Genomic DNA, 19,993 nt, shown 5'->3' with positions numbered 1-19,993 from the left:
CAGAAACATATGGATTGCATTTCCCTCCAAACACACAGGGGTCTGAAAATTAAAGAGGGAACAAGGGCTGAATCCAAAAGCGTTTGAAAATCGTTCTAGACAGGCAGCAGGCCCAGAATGCATCCTGGACGTTAATGGATTTTATAAGTTTGAAAAATGTTGGAGAGTTAAAGTTCCCTCTTTGAAGCATCTCAGATGTAAGCTTGTTTTGTATGATTTTTTTTTTTTTTCCTTTCAATGCACAAGTGTTCAGGGCATCTGGCATTGATTATTTTCTTCTTTAAAAAAAGGAGTGTTTAAAATAAAATAATGGCATAATTTGTTTAGACAAAACAGCCCTCAACCAGACAAAAAGGCGAACAGAGGGTGGTGGGATAGGGTATCAGGAGCATACATCTTAAGAGTTCAAGTTTCACGAAAGCCTAGAATCTACAGCTAGCTTACGTACGCTTGCATGTATGTGGTGTACCTATGTGTGCATCTATACATGTGGATACAAGTACCTACGTATATACCCACACAGCTAAACATTATTATTAACGTATTTCCTCAGGTCTTGAATGGCCCATTTTACTGCCACACGCGGAGTATGTGCCCATGGACACGAGGAACGGTTCAAATTCCTCTTTGAATTCTCAGGCTCTCTTTTTCCCATTTTTAAAAAAACTTTGTAGTTTCTTCCGCTTTGTATTATTCCGTCTACGTGAGTGGAGGACAGACATTCACTACTAGTCAAACTGAACCAGAAATTGCTATGAGTGATTTCGCCTAAAGACGTGTTTAAAGACTGCAATATTTAGTCCGTGATGGTACGAGCAAAGATGAGAAAGATGCTTAGGTTTTATTTCAAAAACACACAGAAAGTGAGTGGAGAAGAGGGAGGTAAATATCCATTGTCCATCGTGAGAGATGTTGACACCTCACTCCTGACCCGGAGAATAGTCAACCGCGTTCTGTAACAAGCCCGTCAATAGCCAAATGGAGTCAGGTCCCTGCACGAAGCCACTGGCTGCACAGCCTCTATTTAGACAAGGTGCCGTTAAAATGCCAAAAGGCTCCATGCGTCGAGCTCGCAAATCGGCCAAGAAAAATCTTAAAAGCCTGTATGTGTCAGTGATTCCCAACCCTTTTCATTAAAACAAATCTTTTACAAATTTGGACTGTTGATGCTACTTTCATTGTTGTTTGCATTTTACGTGGCAGTAATCTTCCTGTTCTTCCCCTCACACCCCACGCCCCGAAAGTCAGGCAAAACACTGTGAGCTCTATACTTTTAAAATTTAAAGTGAAGTTAATGGGATTTGACTGGAGCGTTATTTTCCAACAATTGCAAGCTTGAGATTCACAGCCAAGGCCCTCTCCTGCAGGTTTTCTCCCGAGGAATTTTAAAGTGTCATAAAAACTCAGCAGTTGAAACAACCTCAAAGGTCATCTAGTTCAACCTTTATCTAATGCTGGAATCCCCTCTACAACATTCCTGATAAGGGTCATCCAGTCTTAGCGTAAACGCCAGACGTACATACTCTCTACCTAAAACTCCACGAGGTAACGTCCACTCAAGTGGAAAGTGACCCAACACCACGGGCCACCCCTTCCCCTCCCCATCAAAGCTCAGTCATATGTGGGGTCATTGCTCAGGGCATTCATGTATTAACTTCTGTTGTAGGAGGGACAGGCCACGCCGACGAAGCACTGCAAATACAACAGACCACTGCCCAATCACGTACAACCAACTTCTTAGCGCAAAGGCTGTCATCTGTCACCCATGCTGATACTCAAGGTGGCTCTCTGGAAGAACACAGCTGGCTCTGTTTGGTCTTATTAGCAAAATCCATACTCCAGGGCCAAGACTCGCCCAGAACCGAACGGAATCTAAAGTCTCCTTAATAGACTATTTGCCCAAGGCAAGATGAGTCTCTAGTCTGGAATCTAAATACCTCTAAAAAGCATTCGGTAGCAAGAAACTATCCGTCTTAGGATGCCTATGAAGAGCTACGGGCATGCCCTACGACAAAGATGTGTGAAAAAGTTCTTTTCCAATTTAGAGTCCCTTTAGCAAAAACACTTCATACTGTACAGCTGAATGCAGGGCTTTACAATAACTCATCAATAGTGCAGTACAGGAAGTGGTTTGCTGAATACTGACGGAAAGGTTGCAGTAATCAACAATGCGGTGCAATGTCACGGGGGCTATATTTTGACTTAAGATCCCTCTCACACAGCAGGTGGAAATAATGAGTACTAGACACTGAAGAAATTATTCAAGGCAGTGCTGGGTCAGTCTAGCTTCCTGGCAGCCACAAAGAAAGCCAGATGCCCTGTGCCACGCGTTTCACCATATGATTGATGACTCAAGCCCTTTCAGAACAGTGTCTTTGGAAATGGTTTGCTGTGGCTCCGGCCAATCCTCTTTGTCATGTCGATCTCCTTCCCATAAATCTCCCGCAGGAATCAACCAGGGCAGTGGTCCTCAAGGGTGGGCAAGGAGTATCTGTTTTTGTCATCTTAAAGAGGGCCACAATCCCTGCGACCGGAAGGATCTTCAGATATGACTTTGGGAGCCTTAGAGAACCAATGGACCTCTGCCCAACTCTCATCCTACTTTAAGCATTTAATGATCTGGCTCCAGGGGCCATGTATGCAATGGCCACCACAAGATCCCCAGTGCCTGGCCCATGTAGACACCTACCACATATGTGATGAATGAAGGAACGGATGAATGCCCATCCTCCTCTTCAGGTGACAGACACAACACTTGGAACTTCACCATCGCAAAGATGGCTTTCGTACACATTGCAAGGAGAGTGGGACCACTCAAGGATATAGTGTCAGAGTGGAATGCTATTCGGATCCGATCTCCATCTTGCAAGATGAAGCCATGGTCACAGCCAGAGGAAGAGGGGCTTTTCACGCCATCCAAGCAGTAGTTTGTGCAGAGGTGGCCAGTGTGGAGCAACTACTCAAGCCTTGCCTCTGAGGAGCTCTATTACAGGGCAGTGTTATGGTGCCAGGGTTGGAACCCCAGCTCTGCTGCTACCTACGCTACCTACCGGTGTGATCTTGAGCAAGTGACTTAACCTCTCTTAGGCCTTAATTCCCCCATCATAAAAATGGCAATCATGAACACGACTACTACCTCACAGGGTTATGGAAGGTTGAAGAGTTTACATGTGGAAAGCGTTCGGAGGATTGCCTTTTGTGCAGCGGCCACTCCATACACGGGACCCATGGTCATCTCCCAAGTGTAGGCCAACATGGCCACAGGGAGAGAGATGCAGTTTCCCGGGAGGCACCGGGCTTCAACATTAGTTATTTGATTCCTTCTGGAAAAGCTCCTGTTAGCCTTTCGATCCTCTGGGGTTCCCATACTGTGGCAATTAAAGGGAAAGATACCCAGAGGGAGGTTTCCCTGGGCAAAGGCTGTTAAGGATCTGCTCTTCCACCGAACTTCTGAAAAAGTGTGTGTGGACCAGGCGGCGAGGCCTCGCTTGGCTCCATCTACCCTAAAAATAGAGCTCGAGCCTTCCAGGCCCGGCCACCTCCCACCCGCGTATCTAGACAGGGTCTCCTTGAGTCTCTGCAGGCCATTATCCGAGTGCTGGGACAGTCTTCCCTGAGAAATGAGGACACAGTGAACACGGCAGGGCTGCCCCCAGACCCGGGGAGGGCTGACGAGAGCAGAAGACATTATACTTCCTCTGTGTGGCCTTCAGGGCAGAACTACAAGCAAGGGCTGGGAGCTCAGAGAGGCCCTTTCGCACAGATGATGGAATGTGCAGCAGAACTGCCCAGATAGGAAGGAACCGGCTGCCTTGAGAGGGAGTTTTATTCTCCTCCCATTTTGGTTTTGGTTTGGTTTTGTTTTGTTTTGTTTTGGACCAGCAGAAGCTGGGTGAGCACTGCTAGGGAGACTGAGGGAAGGGAATGGCCCAGGAGCTGGCGTAGCTCCGATCCCCGTTAAGGTCTGAAGCTCTAAGGCTCTCCACAAGCGCGGGGACATGGATCTGGGAGGAGGCGTCCGGAGAAGCAGACGGCACCTCTCCTCTCCCCTCCACCATCATGAGAACCACTCTAAGTAGTTCACGTTGATTCATGAAAATTGCTCCTGTTTCTCTTTATATTTTTATAGCTTTTCTGATTCTTACAGTTCAGGGTTTAAATGGGAGATTATCGTTATGGGGAAAAAAAACTGTAGCTCACAGAGAGCCTTAATTCTCCTCTTAATCGTTACAGAGGGATACAGAGTATTCGTACTGACTCCAGGAAGGCCTCATCACCCATTGTCTATTTATGAAAATTCAGCCTTATTATTAAACGCCGGCCACGTAAACAAGTGCGGCTTAATTTGCCAAAGCAAAACGGCTAGAATTTCCAATGTCTTTCCATTTTGTTGAACGTGAAGGTCTAATAGCTTGACAGTTTAAATTCAAGATGCCACAACAGTTTGGGACCGGAAACTTGGAATTCAATGAAACAGCTTGCAAGATATTAAAGGCTTCTGTCCCCAGAATATGTTTTCTTTTTTTCCAGTGTAGGCTGCCTCATTCACTACAACCTTTTATACATTACTCTCGTAAAATGCACAAACAGCCTTTAGGAGAAATTAGCTAAACGGCTCCCAGAAAGCAGTGTTGCTTTTCCCCTTTCGAAACACTGCCGTAAGTACCCCAGCTCACTAATAACGGGTAAACAAGTCTGAAAATGTATCACATGTAACAGGTATGATTAAAAGGAAGGCAGTGAAGAGGCAAGTGATGGTCACGCGCGGGGGGGCAGTCCTGTTCTCAGTGCATTAGACCTGCCCAAGGAAGCGAATAAAACTGCAACTACTACGCCGTTTACAGGAATAAATGTCAGGAATCCAAAAGACAGGGACGGGAGCGGGGGGGGGGGGGGGGGGGGGGGGGGGGGTGACAGAGCACGGAGCGCTGCGGAGTTAGAAGTAGCGTCAGGCTTCTTCCTCATGGCTGCTGAGGTCTGGCCGGGCTCCGGGCACACTGGCAGAGGAGCCCGAAGTCACAGGAGAGGCGAAGTGAGTTAAAGGATCCACATTACACAAGCCCATTCAACGCGGGGTTGCCCCGCCCCCGATCACCACCACTAAAATAGCTGGAACTCCTTTTGAGAAAAAAAGTAACATCAGAACTTCATTCAGGAAATCCAGGTGCTGGCACACGTTTGAACAAACACGAATTCACAAATCCCCATTTCATGACCTAGCAGCCATACCACCCCACACAGCCCACAAGGTGAGGCCCAAGTTCACAAGTGAGATCGTGATGGATTCCAAACTTTCCCAGCCTGTGGGGAATAAAAGGAAAGAGAAGGAAAGAGGAGACACAAGAAAACTGCAGAAGTAGCCCTAACGCTGGCATTGCACCTTTTTCTTCTCTTTTTGGCTCTGTAGGTTCAACTTTTCCTTGCCAGTATTTACACCTCTGTGGTTTTCTGCTTATTGCCGTTGTTGCTGTTAAATGAATGTGTGTCACACGAACCCAAGAACCTGGACCATTTCTGTGGAGTCATATAGGCACATTCATTCAGTTACCTTCCCCCTTTCTAATTCCTATGAACGACAGCAAAAAAAATAATTAATTAATTAGAGCTCAATGAAGATTTACGAGGGGACTCACTTCCCAACTTCTGCCCCTGTAGCTGGGTGAGGCAGCTTAACTAAAACATCTCTGAGAAATGCCATGAGCCATGAAGTTTCTGACTCGCATATCATTTATGATACCCCTGGGGAGCAGGCCTGCCTAAGAAAACCCGAGGCCCAGCACCCCATAAGGTTCTCATTACAAACAGGAATGTGCCAGGCCAGATGCACTGGGGGTTGTCAAGCTCTGCAAACTCTCCCCACCAAAGAACTCATAAATTTTGCAGAATATATTGCTTTTCCTTGAATTTTTATGATTATGTTCAATTTCAGGAAACTTACCCCGTACTTCATCATTTGCCTTCGTTTTTAACAGTTATCTGACGTCCATGAAGTTCTATGGACTTTCTACTAATCATGTTTTTCAAATCTTAAAAATATAAGCCTACATATTTCCAGCCAGCCATGAATTTAAAATCTTCCCCCTTCTTCCAATTTTGGTATGCAATTGCAGGCCGAACAGATTTCGAAGGTCCTCTGTTGGACAAACTCACCTTTCCATCTTCCATTGAGGCAAGGAACCCAAAGAAAGATGGCAATAATGGTGGTCAGAGTGTACAGGGTAGTCAGGACTTGGCACTGAAACTGGATGGGTGACACTGTAAGACTCAGAGGCATGTACTTCCCTGGAGCAGCCACGGTAGCATTCGCAGCCCAAGGAAAAGACTCCCCAACCCCAGGGTCGAGGGCGTTGGAAATGGTGGAGTACAGTTGGGTACCTAGGCAAAGTTTGGTGTCCTCCCACATTTTAACTTGGTAGAGTGAATTTTAGTGATTTCAGTGCTATTTTGCTAAATTTACTTTTCATAACACATATTTCAGGCTTGAATACTTAACCAATCTCAAATTCGTCACCAACCCCAAATGCAATCTTTCAGCTAATCGTGTATTAAGCGGGGCAACGTCTGTAAACCGTTTTGCTGCCTAGCTGTACCTATGGCAGTTCTTAATGCTACACCCAAACCAGAAGGCCTTCTTTACACACCCCAGAAACCCAGAGGCAGGGCAAGGCCTATATGATCCAGTCTCCTCTGATGAGACACGAAACAGGCGACGTAAAGAGCCCACTCTACCACAAACGTTTAGGATAGGAAGAAACTAAGGAGCCAGATGTAACCCTGTGCTAAATCCGATTAGGTGAAGCAGACAAAATCACAACTTTATTCACTGTGTCATTTATCCCGGGTGACTAATGCATTACTTGTATGAAGTTAAAATTGAGCTTTGCGAAACTATGAAATAAATCAAATGCCCTACTTTATGTAATTTTAACAGACAGATCCCATTAGGATTCTACTATGCATAGCTGTTGGTTAAAATCATTGACCAGTATCCTTATAAATTAATCAACTGAGGTAATACTGGCTCTGCTGTCATCATTTGCTACTGATCTACAGTTAGAATTCACTTTAACTTTTCAAGCCTCTTGAAGTAGGTTCATCAAATTTCCATTTTTTTGTTCAAAATATATGAGTAACTGCGATTGTTTACAAAAGCCTGTGGTAGGAGGGTGCCACTGGTGTCATTTTTCAACGGCATTAGAGTGTGCATTGGCATTTCATTGTAATTTCAGGGTAAAATGCTAATCAGAATCCAACCATAATCGTCTTCCTCATTCTTGATAGGAACTTTTATCACTCGCAGTCTGAATACATGTGAACTGTTTAAAGTTTAAACTGTTACAGAACTGCAAAAAACTAACTGGCCAAAATGTCTAATTGTAGCAAAAGGGATATAGTTAATATTTAGTAGTTAACTTTTTAAAAAAGATCATCATGGCTCTTGCATTCCTCCTGGATCTTTAATACTTGGATATGTTTCATTTCTGATTATGAGACCTAATTTATTAAAAACCCATAAGTATCTACAGTTTCTCCTCCAAATATGTACCTTAATGCCTGGTTAATTTAGCTAACTGGGTGCTTTACCTCCACTAAAATGTCCTAGATTTCTTCAACACCTTTTATCTTTCTGTCTTCCTTGACCTGCATCTCATGACCTTTAAGTGTGTACTGTAAAAACAAAAAAATAATATTTAGAGGGTTTTTTTCCCAAGGTTAATTTTAATGAATCTTGAAGTTTTAAGTTACCCATCAACTCTGATACAGCTGATGTCCAACTCTGTGAAGGCAGTGGGGAAAAACGCCTATCTTCCGGGGTGCTTGTTCAATATGGTGGTGTGTGTAAAGCATGGAACATAGTGCTTGGCAAATACGAGTTCTCCTACGCTGGCTCTCAAACCATCTTACAGAGTGCTGCAAAATGAACACATAGGGAAACTTTTCTGCACATCCTTGAGATGAAACTGCAATCTGAATCCTCCAGAGGCATAAATAGAAAATGTGTTTGGTCTAAAAATACGTTAGGAAAACCCAAATCCTAGGTTAGCCTCCAAAGCAGGAACTATTTTTAAAACAAAGAAAGAAGGAAGGAAGGAGGGAGGGAGGGAGGGAAGGACAAACAAAAAACACGAACAAGGCAGGAGGCTCAGAGGAAAAAATGCTATAAAAGTATGGAGACAAATATTCAGCAAATGTTGAAGGCATGCTCTCCCCTCCACCTTTGTACTACATGAAAGCCTCATTCTGGTGACAGTAACAATTTAAGACACCTTTTTAAAGAAAAGTCTGCAAAATTACCCTTACAGCATTGTTACAGATACTAAATGTAGGTGCACCTCGCAAAAAGAAACTGCTATGCGTAACAATCTAAAATCACAAATTTGATAAGTTTAGCGTTGCTTAGGAGAGATTACGCTCATCAACAAAGAATTGCCCGCAGGAATCCTAGCAAGCAGATGCACATAGAGAGATTTACTTTATAAAACTTTAATAAGCGTTGCTATTTCAGGAGCCTATCTGTTGAACACATCTACCTGTGCCTGCCTGTCTGACCATCGTGATTTTAGATCTTCTCTTAGACCTCATTCTTGCACCTCTGAAATATCTCTTCACAAATCTGATCACACAAAGCATTAAGCAGGTTACTGTATATCATCAACCCATTTATTTATTCAACAAAAAGTAACTGAGCACCTACTGTGTGCCACTGTTCTAAGCACTGCAGATGCAGTGGTAAATAATACCGCCCCCCAAAAAACTCCACCCTCATTGAGCCCACGTTCAATGCACCTTCCTCCCAAGCACCGAATCTTGTGCTTACACCAAAGAGGAGCAGAATCGAGCATCTCCTGTTGGAGTAGATATCAGGTCAGTTACACCTCATACATGGTTATGGACTTCAACCCAACGCTGGCTTGTAAATACTCAAGATGAGAGACAAAGGCCTCATCAGCCCAGTCCGCTGCCGAGCCCCGAAGCACACAGGGCTTGCCACTATTCTAGCATCTCTCCCAGGGTATCATCATGGGCTAGCAGCGCAGCTAAGGATTCACAGCCTGCGCGTTAATTGCAGCTCTGCAGCATACTATCCGTGTGACCTTGGGCAAGTCGCTGAAGTCCTCTGCCCCAGTTTCCCTGCCCTGTAAAATAGGGAACTCAGATAACACAAGTCAGAGCCGTCACATAGGAAATGTAAGCTCTAATTATTATTTTCACTCATTATTATTAATGTGATTCACTATGGCTTCCCACCTAGAGGTAATATTTTGAAGACCTAGCACGGCGCCTGAATGAATCGGATGAGCCAACGATGCTGCACTCTGAATTGGCTGCTATTTCTCTGGGATTACACCAATAAAAGACATGTTCTCATCCCTCAAAACAACTCAGGTGCATTGGAAGTCTGTTCACGACAGTACGGCAGCTCAGAGGAAGGGTGTCTAACCCAACGGGGCAAGAGTATGTGAGTCTGGGGAAGGAGGAGGTATAGGAGGATTGTAGCTAGTGGCTTCTCAGAGACAGAGCTGAGATTCGAAGGATGAGACAGCCAGACAAAGAATTATTTGGTGGCCGAAACAATTCATCATAAACACAGGTGTAAGCACCAATCAGATGGTACCAAAGCACCAACTTACGCTTTAGGAAAAAGAAAGACTAAAGGAAAAACATCGATACACACCTTCCACAAAAGTGAGCTAATAATATTTTTAAAAAAGGAGAAGGAACAAAAAGAACAGATGTATCTGGGTACATCTCAAGAGCCACGATATATGCTTCTTTCGAAAATAGCTACTTTGCCAACAATTGTGCCAACTTACAAACATTTGTTTCAACTGATTCAGGAAAACAGACTCTCATTTGGTATTTCTTTGCAGAATGCTTGCATCGATATTTACATAATTCAAACAGTCAAACAATTGTCCAGAATTTTGCGGTTAGCCCACAGCAAATGGTGGTCAGTGGCAATGACAGCACTCCACTCACACAGCAAAACGTAACCTCAGCAACTGTGTGATGAACGTGAGCTACTATTCAAGCAGTTAACTCCGGGTCCAAAAGCAACTGTCTAATAGCAAGTGTTGGCTGCTCCTGGTCTTCTAAACAGCCCCCATTTCTGGCTTTCCATTTCACTCTGGGCATTGACGACGAGGCCTGCTTCTCCTCCTCTAGCTCACGTCCTCTCTCTCTCCCTGAATTCCTATTTTACTTACATCCATGCCACGCCATTTCCCCCAATCCAGGTCTACATTCCGCTGTCAAGTCAGTGGGGCCAGAGGTCATCTTCTACATTCCTTTATCTCCCCCTAAAAGTGACTGCCTAGCAAAGCGTTGGGCACAGAGCAGGTACACAATGCAGACAGTTCTGGAGAGGGTGACAAATACTGAACCAGGACACGAGAGCTCCGGACCTGACCTAGCGTTGTCACGTATGGACTGTACGTCCTTGGGCAAGCTATTTTCCCATCCTGGGCCTCAGTCTCCACATCTGTATGAAGAAGAGGCCGGACCAGATGACGGTGAAGGGCCCTCCAGTCTTGAAACACTGGGTCTGAGGAATTGATGAATATCTACACACCTGAGCCAAGCCTTTTGCCAGCAAATAAATAATGGCTAATTGATGAGACCTCTCCAGGATTCCATGGCACTTCATCAGAAACATCCATCACGCTGGAATTTAATTTAGTTACTGTGGCTGTGCCGACCTAGCGTGGAACCACCAGTCCCTTTGGAATATTAATTTATTTTTAAAAATTAGTTGACTGACATCCTAGAGGGAGAAATAAAGCCTCTGCGATTGCATTTCTCATTGTTCACCAGACAGTTAGGTCGTCGTGTACATATTGCCACGGTCAGAAGGTTAAAGTGTCCTCATAACACGCTCCTTCTGGTGGGTTGGTTTCATCAAGTCACACTAGAGACCCAAAGACCAAGGAGACATGAGACTCTTAAGAAACTTCTCCCGGTGACTGTTAAAGCCCAGGTTACAATGCAGCACCACTACAAGATGAGTAGGGTTTTATTTTTTATTTATATAAAAAAGAAACCATTTCAATGCTATTGCCAGGAGATATGTGGCCTACAAAACACAAAATTTGGACTCCAGGAATATGGTTTAATCAAGGCCACCAGTATCTGCTACTGAGACCTGGTTTTCACTGAAGCCGGTCGATGATGCAAAGAACTATTATTTGGAAATCTAAGCAAAAAAAACCCATTCTTTATAGGATGGAAGTGATGGGTTTCTTCTTTTCCTTTTCTCCAGCAAAATGAACATTGAAAAAATAAACAGATGAGTGATTTTAAGTTTGTAATGAAAACACAACCTGTTTCCTTGGCTTATTTCCCAACGTGTGGCCTTTATACCTTCCTAGACCAGCACAAGCCTATTGAACAACCAAATCAAAGATTACTTTCAATCACTGGCTGATTTTCTCTTCGAAATGAAGCAAAATGCACAGGCATATGAAAAATAGCATTCCATAAACTAAGCAATCCATAATCAAAATCAGATTCTAGCTGGAAGGCTATTGTCAGTCCTGCTTAAATCATGCCATTTTATTTAAGCACTCAGATCATTTTTCTCAGCTCAGTAAGTAGGTGGATGTTAGCAGCTAAGGTCATCGAAAAGATTTACTTTAAAATAAATTCAACAATTCCGAGCACCGCCCTCTCCATGGTATAAAGTGTGCCTCGCTTTGAACGTGCATATAAAATTTCATTAAAGTGCAACATAAAAGTTTTACATTAGAGGAACCCAGTGCTGGACCTTTGTTTAACAGTCATGATAATTTATGGCGTGGATCTGCTACAGTTAAGTAGAAAAACAGGCTTCTCTCGATGAAATACAAGTCATAAAGGCTGAAACTCAAGGAAAGCTGGAGGAATCCCAACCCTCCGACCACTCAATTCTTCTTCAGATTTTTGTCACACATTCTTCTTCAACGTTCTCCGCACAGATCGAGACACAATACCAGTCCTGTACCCCTCTACCTTCAAAGCTGGTTTTTTTCAGTTCTAGGCATATCTTAGAATTCATAGAAATCTATTTTTTTAAGCACACTGATAAGTAACAGGCGTTCGAATTTTGCCTTTTCCTATTAAGCTTTTCTTGGTTACCGTCCTTCTTTCTCGTTACTTTCTGCGCAGGAGACCAGACTGGCTAGGAGACCTTCAAAAAGTTACAATTAAAACACTATCAAGGGCTTCCCTGGTGGCGCAGTGGTTGGGGGTCTGCCTGCCAATGCAGGGCACACGGGTTCGAGCCCTGGTCTGGGAAGATCCCACGTGCCGCGGAGCAACTGGGCCCGTGAGCCACGATTACTGAGCCTGCGCGTCTGGAGCCTGTGCTCCGCAACAAGAGAGGCCGCGACAGTGAGAGGCCCGCGCACCGCGATGAAGAGTGGCCCCTGCTCGCCGCAACTAGAGAAAGCCCTCGCACAGAAACGAAGACCCAACACAGCCATAAATAAGTTAATTAATTAATTTTAAAAAAAAAACAAAACACTATCAAGCAGGCAGAGGGGCGGTATTACCACCAGGATCTAAGCAACTGTCTTTGGAAGGCAGAAGCATTTGCATAGAGCACTCTTGGAGCTGATGGGGCTCTCATATCAATCAACACATGTTTCTTGAGCACCTGTAATGAGAAGGGCACTGTGCTGAATGATGCGAGAGGGCGTACACCACTCCCTAGGAAGCGGTGTGGATATTTAAACACAAACGACTTAATGCAACAGTAGTGATGCAGTGAAAAGAACAATAGACACAAATCCTAAGACCATCCACACGCTGTGAAAACTTAGGCAAGTCACTTAACCTCTCTGAACTTCAGTTTTCGCGTCTACAAAATGGAGCCAGTAAGACCAGTCCTGACAAACCCACATGGTTATGGTGAGGATCAAATCAAATGACAGATGTGGTAAGTTATAAAGCTTTGGAAAGGAATGTTATCAACCCCCTATGCCCAGCTTTGAGGCTCCCAATTAGCTAGACAATACACCACGGTCTTCTTTAAGTTCAGGTACCAAATCTTCAAAATTAGGGCATTCGAATTTAAATGGACAGTTCTCAAGGACTTGAGTTTTGTATGTATGTATTATACATACAATATATATACGAATGGAAAATTACAATACACATATATGTTGTAATTTGCCATTCATACGTTTTCATTAAAGGGGCATCCATAAAAGAAGCGCTAAGAGATTGTACCATTACATAAATTGTTCCTTACTCAATTAAAAGAAAAAAGCAGAGTTCCATGGCTAGTCGATTACATGGTAATTCCAGAGATTTTTTTTTTTTTTTTTACACAAGCATCATATACACAATCCAATCCATTTGTTTCAGTGAGAGCTAAATGCTCGAACCCACACAGTAGCAATAAGTAATAGGCAATGAGGTTTTGCAGAAAGGCACTTGAGCTGGAAATTGGGAGATGTGGATTTCTGACCCAGCCCTACTACTAACCAGGCTGTGTGAACTTAGGTGAGTCGATCCACCTCTCCAGGGCTGTTTGCTCATCTGTAAAATGGGAATAACACGTGCGTGTTCTGATTCACAATGACCGAATGAGATGATGTATGGAGAAAGATCCCACCTGTTGGAAAGGCTCAGACAATATGTCAGTTGTTGCTGGTGCAGGCTCTGGGATCAGCTCCATCGAGGCTGGAACCTGAATTGCGTCACTGAGTAGCTACTGCCTCCATTTCTTCATCCAAAAGTGGAAATCATAATAGGTCCCATCTCATAAAGTTGTCTGAAGGATTAAGTGAGGCTGAGTATTTAAAGCACTAGCTACTCGGTCATGTTTGGGGCACAGAGTAAACACCCAAATAACAGTAGCAACAACGATGATGCGTCCTACCACAGACACGGGTGAAACACACACACGCACGCACGCGCGCACGCACACACACACACACACACTCCTCAGAAAGGTTTCTCCAGGTTGTGGTCTTGAGTTCTTAAATCAGCAACACATTTCTTTCCATTATCAGTAAACAAGTTTTTAAAATCTCTTTCTTTATCCCACATCAGAAAAAGACAAAATTAAAATTGAAAAATGTAGTCACTGTACCAGTTGTTTTGTCTACATGACAAGCTAATCAAGTATGTGGTAGTCTCCCTTTCTGAGGTATGTGCTATAAGCTCATAGGACTACAGCTTCTAGATTGTTCCAGAGATGGCCATTTTATTGGGCTTTTACGATTCTGAAATTGTTAAATACGTGCAGCTTTTTCACGCAAGAAATAGTCTCAGCTAAGAATAATGGGCATGAAATAAAGGTTCAGCACACTAAAACCATTTCTATTCAACAATAACTAGCATGTTTAAATACAATATAATTTGTATCCATCTACAAAACGCTTAAATGTTTGGAATCTCGTTTATGTCTATAATGACAGATTCATATTTGAGGCAGTCGTTTTCAATCTTGATTTGTATATTTTAAAGTTGTTAAATGCTTGACTGAATCATTAGCAAAACAATTCATGTATCATTAAACTGAGTTCTAGCATGAGATAATTTTCTTCCTTGTCCAATAGACGTGCCTCTTAAGATTTACGGGGACAGCATTTATCTTTGGGGGTTTCAGCGGGGTGTGGAGGAGACCTCATCACTAGCTAATTTCACCACCTTGAGTCTCGCCCTCCCATATACTCCCTTAAGAAGCTCAAGCCCAAGTGGTTTGCTGAATGAATGCTCAAACAAGCCGGAGAATGCATATTGTACCGGCAAAAAAACAGACCACTGACTGTCTCCCTTGCCCTGGAAACCAAACAGAGGGGGAGGGGGAAAGATAAATGGCTGGAGGTAGAGAAAGAGAAATCCTGGCAACCTGGAGGCGCCGCCCCGCCCCCTCCACATTCCTGCCACCCCCAGGTAGACCAAGGTTGCGTTCCCCGTCTCTCCCCGGCCTTCCCATCCATAAACAGGCCTCTTCCACTCTTCCGGAGGATTGCAGCGCAGGAGGCCTCCAAGGTCCGTGCGCGCAGAGCAGGGGGAAGCGGCCGGGCTGCTGCAGTGCATGGGCCATGCCCAGCTGGAGCTGAAACAGTTCACTTTTGTCTGGAGAGCAGGGTCCCCGCCCCCCATGGCTGAGGGAAACTGGGGAAAGCGGGGCCGCTGGGGCAGCCCCGGGGGAGGAGAAGCCTGGCCCGCACATGGCCCCTTCCCAGCCTGGACGGCCCCACACAGACCTTTGAACTTTCTATTTATATAACAGTTTAGTGAGTTTAAGTCTCTTCCTGTATAACTGCCCGTTTGCAAGCTCGCCTCTAATTAGGCTACTTGTGAGACACCACATAAAAACTACAAACCGTGGATGCCGGCCCTTCGTCCTTCGCAGTGAGAAGTCGGCCACTGTCACAACGGCTTAACTACAATTTTCACCAGGCTTTTGAACATTGTGATTTTGCTATCACAGTGGTTTCCTTTTCTTTTTTTCTTTTTTAGAATGAGCCCTTTTGCTGTATCTATCTTCCCTTCTTTCCTTCTTTCTTTTTCAGTAATAAAAAGAAGATAAGCATCCCTGCAAAGAACCTCGGCCTGTCAACGAAGCAACACCTAATCAATACGGGAGGGGTGCTTGCAGGGTGGAAAGGCTGTGCACTTGGTAGGCCCTCGGATTTTGCTGGTAAACAAGTCCAAATCTAGCCACGTGATCTCCAGACACCTCAAGAATTCATTTACTGGGTTACCACAGACAAGTCTATGGAGTGATTTCAACGATAACATTTGATTTTTTTCCCTTTATCTTTTTTTTAAGAGCAAGTGGTGCCTTTGGTGCACACAGCCATCTGCGCCTTCCTCTTCTTTCACAGAATGGTTCATATTAGACTCAGACACAGGTGAACATTGCTCATTCACCCAGGAATCTTGAAGAACGAGAGCTTTGGCCCTTTAATCGACTCCAGAGCATGACCCATTAAGAGATTCTTGCGGTGTGTGAAGTCCAGGGCTCTGTTCCGTTAGGCACCGAGCACTCCCAGACTCCCAGACTCGGCACATCCACACCGCAGTCAGCCGTGCCCCATCCTTTCCATGTGCATTCCTCCTGACAAGTGTGTATGTCTCTAAATGGGCACGCACGTTTTGTTTACTGTAGTCTAGTGTTTGCAAATGACACACACGCCTGCGTATGTAAAGTCTTTCTTCATTAAGTCTTGGAAGATGAGTTTGTCTTTTAGCTGGCCCGATCCAGTTATTGTCAGACATCTCGGGTTGCGGCAGAGATGGCTCAGAGCTCTCTGTTCCACAAGTGACTGCTGAGAAGAGACCCAATGGAAATGAGAGCCTTAACTTGGCTGGCGCCTTTTTCTTGCTAGGACCTCCTGGGGAGTTAGGGGTGGGGAGCAATGGATGCCATCAGTCTAAGCCACTACTTGCTCCCCAGGAGGGGAAGTAAACATATAATGAACATGTAATTGGCATGCTCTGGATGTCCAAAGAGAGTTTGGAAAGGTACACGCTTCCATTCAAGGCAATAGCAAGCTTTTTAGTTCATCCACTATTCACACTGATGTTCCTTTTCTCTGTCGGGGTGTACAACACCCAGGCGCACAACCGCATTACAAATGTTTACAAACAGATGCATAAGGAAGCTTGCCCCTCACGATCAAACAGTAAGAAGGAGAAATTTTCCTGCAACGAGTGCACAGAGGGAAAAGGCCGGCTTATTTATGCAGACGTGTTATACTAATTCATCGGTATTTCACATAATATCCACGGAGTGTCCAAGTCTGCATGTTTCTTAACTGATGTGGCATAGTTAGGGATCTGGAGGATCCCTTAACATAATAAAAGATAGTTTCCAAAAAGGGACAAAAAGAAGTCACATCTAAAGAGCCCACCTCCTTTAAATATGCAACTGCATGTGCCTAAGATTAAACTGAAATTAAAACAATATAATAAACATGCTTTTAAAAACCTAATACCTTGTATCTATGTTTAACATTTGAACTACACCCACAAAATCACTTATAACGTCTGTTAAATTAATGATGTTACCCACACCATATATTAGGCAAATTGTATGCAAATAGTAATGCTGTGGTTATCAGTGGTGTGCAAAATAAATTAGCGAAGCAGGGTAAAGGCTGTATACAGGAGCGTAATATGTGACTGAGCGGTAATTTTACCGTGATCTTTACTTTTAAATAACAACAGCATGGTTGTTAAAAAAACTGTAACCTGTTTTTCTGCAGAGCTGATAAAACCCTGCGTGGGGTCAAAAATGCCTTACAGATTAATACTGATACAGCGTAATTTGTGGCTTCAAGGATTTACCCGGAATCGCTGTAAAATAAAATGTATTTAAGTTCTGATTATCTTGGATTTGCAACTCAAGGAGTCATGATTGGCATGATGAAGCTATTGGCTAAGAGTATGACCCTTTTCTAAAGAAGGAAATTGCCTAAAATATCACATCAGCGAGGGAAATCCTTGTAAAAATACACAGCATTCATAGTCAACGGCTGCCAGTAGTTTAACATTGCAAAAGATTTCGCACTGTCGGTCGCTACTATAGATTATTCCAACTACATTTGAAAAGGCAATAGCCAAGAGTGCAATTCGAAGTCGCTGCCGCCGCGCCTTCCCCCCATCTAATTCCATAGGCTGTGGGGGGAAATCGATACGTTAAAATGGTATGACAAATTAACAGTGATAACGCTGGTGCAGGAGGTGAAGCTTCTGTAAAAGTTAATAGATACGCATATCACTATTTATGCACACGCGCGCGCACATCACGCAGACTAACAACTTTCCGGCTCCCCAGTCACCTCTGCACCATCTTTCACAAACCTCTCGGGGACAAGTTGACGGTATTTGGGGAAGAGCCGACTAAACCTTTGAATCCGAGCTGGGTGCCCGCCCATGAAACCCACAAACCTGCGGCTGCCTCCCAGTGGGGGGGCGGACGGGGGGCCCGGCCGTTAATTAAATGTGCGTTGACGTCGGAGCGGCCAACTTTAGGGGCCAACTTCAAAAACCCTCAGTCTGGAAAGCCAGACGCCGCAGTCGGCCCGGACCCGGTGTCCCCCGCGCGGTGGCCCCCGAAGCCGCCGCTCGGCGCCCGAGTGCGGGGAACTTGGGCCGAGCGGGTGGCAGGGAAGGTGTGCGCGCCGCGCCGTGCGGGGACCGGGGTGGCGGCGGGGGCGGTGGCCGCCGAGGAAGCGGAGGGCCGCCCGTGGCACCTTGCCGCTGCCTGCCCCCCGCGGCCGGCCGCCGGCGTCGGGCACCTGGAGAGTTGGGGGCATTTCGGGCGGGCAGCATCCGGTGCGCTGGGAAGGCCACCCGGCCAGCCGTTCGGGGAGAAAATCCCGGCGGAGGTCGCGCGCCTCAGCCCCCGGGCAGCACCGGATCCGCTTTGGGCCAGACGCAACTCTTTGGACTTGGAGTGCCAAGCGACGCCCTGGGGACCTGCATCCCTCCCTCGGTCCGCACCTCCCCCCCACCCGGGCACCCGACCGAGGAGTCGCGGCGGCTGGGGCCAGAGGTGGCCAAGAGCAAGTGGGAGGGCGTCCCGGGCGCCCCACCAAACCCCGGCTCCTCTTAACAAAGGCGAAAAGCCCAGCCCCGGCCCAGGGACCCGCGCAGCCGAGGAGAAGGCAAAAATCAACACCTACCACTGCTGCTCCAAGTCCCAGTCCCTGAAAAAGTCGAATAGATCCATAGCGGCCGGGCGGCTGCGGCGGCCGGGCGTCCGTCCCTGCCGGCGGCGGCTCCGCGCGGCTCTCGGCGCGGCTCGCTCGCCGCTCTCCGGCCCTCCCGCCCGGCTAAAAGTGCCCGGGCCGCATCGGCGGCGGCGGCGGGCGCCGGAGGTGCCGGGTCCTGCGCTCTGGGGAGGCGGCGGCGGCACCGGGCGGGCAAGTGCCTGGCCGCCCGCTCGGGTCCGCTCGGTCCGCGGCTGCCCGTGCGCCCAGCGCCCCGACGCTGCGGCGGCAGCCGCTGCGGGCTCGAGCCGGCGAGGCCGCCCGCCTGGCGGGCTGCGGGCCGGCGGCGGCGGCGGCGGCGGCGGCGGCGGCGGCGGCGGGGGCGGCCGGGGCAGCTGCAGCGGCGCGGCGCGGCGCGGCAGCCGGGGCGGCAGCGGCGGCGGCGGCGGCTGCACAGGCGGCGGCGGCGGCGGCGGCGGCCGCGGCAGCATCACACACTTACACACTCACAGGGGGCGGAGCCTGGACAGCCCGAAGCCGCGACATGGAGCCGGCACATTATCATCCCCGGATCTGGCAGGGGCTCGCTCCGCCCGCGCGCGCCGCCCGGGACCCCCCTCTGTCAAAATCAGCTGGTGGGAGCGGCCGCAGGACTGGGGAGCCGGGCCCGGGTCCCGCCCGGAGGGGCAGTTGCAGGGATGCGGGAGGGTGGCCGGCGGGGCCAGGAGGCAGGCTTCGGGAAGGAGACCCTGTCTCGGAACCCCTACCTCCTCCCGCAACTGGGAGTTACGCTTCGGAACCAGAAAAGAGCGCACAAACTGCCGCGGGGATGGGGGTCGACCCCCGCTGCGGCGCGCGCAGTCCCTGCCCGGGGACGCACCTCGGGCCCCCGAGCACTGGAGCAAACTTTGGTGGGCCCGAGCATCCCTCGGCCCCGCAGCGCAGAGCACTCGGGACCAGGAAGGAGGAGGCGGTCACCTTCACCGTCCCCGCGGCGCCGCGCGTCCGCACCCGGGCCCGCCAGGCATGCCGCAGTGCCTTGCCGGGCTGCAGGGCGCGTTGCGCACCTAGTAGGTCCGCAGGCTCTGGGCCCTGGATTCTGTAGGCTGCAAGGGTAGGCACGAGGGCCACCCTGTGTGGTCCTTGGGTTCCGGATTAGGACGCTGGGAAACTGGGTTGCACTACCACCTTCTCCGCACAACCACCGCGTGCCTTGGGGAGAAGGCTTCTGCACTTTCCTCCTCTGGGAAATGGGAAATCCGCTGAGTGTGTCCCACTACCCCACCCTCTGGCTGCCTGTCTCCCTTCTGGCCGGAGAATCTGTCTCTCTCCACGTG

General features: G+C 47.2%; 1 protein-coding gene across 1 annotated transcript in view; it reads right to left on the bottom strand.

Moving 5' to 3' along the window:
- The window catches only part of AFF2 (ALF transcription elongation factor 2), a 482,377-nt gene extending 463,690 nt beyond the window's left edge, over window positions 1-18,687 (bottom strand). The window contains exon 1 of the mRNA XM_068532924.1: window positions 18,630-18,687. Within this exon, the coding sequence (XP_068389025.1) occupies window positions 18,630-18,676 (47 nt within the window). The 5' untranslated portion in view covers window positions 18,677-18,687. The remainder of the gene's footprint in view (window positions 1-18,629) is intronic.
- Between the last annotated feature and the right edge of the window lie 1,306 nt (window positions 18,688-19,993).

Source organism: Eschrichtius robustus, chromosome X, assembly GCF_028021215.1.
Source record: "Eschrichtius robustus isolate mEscRob2 chromosome X, mEscRob2.pri, whole genome shotgun sequence".
Lineage (NCBI taxonomy): Eukaryota > Metazoa > Chordata > Mammalia > Artiodactyla > Eschrichtiidae > Eschrichtius > Eschrichtius robustus.
Note: the sequence above shows the minus strand (reverse complement) of the source record. Positions and strands in the feature narration are given on the sequence as shown.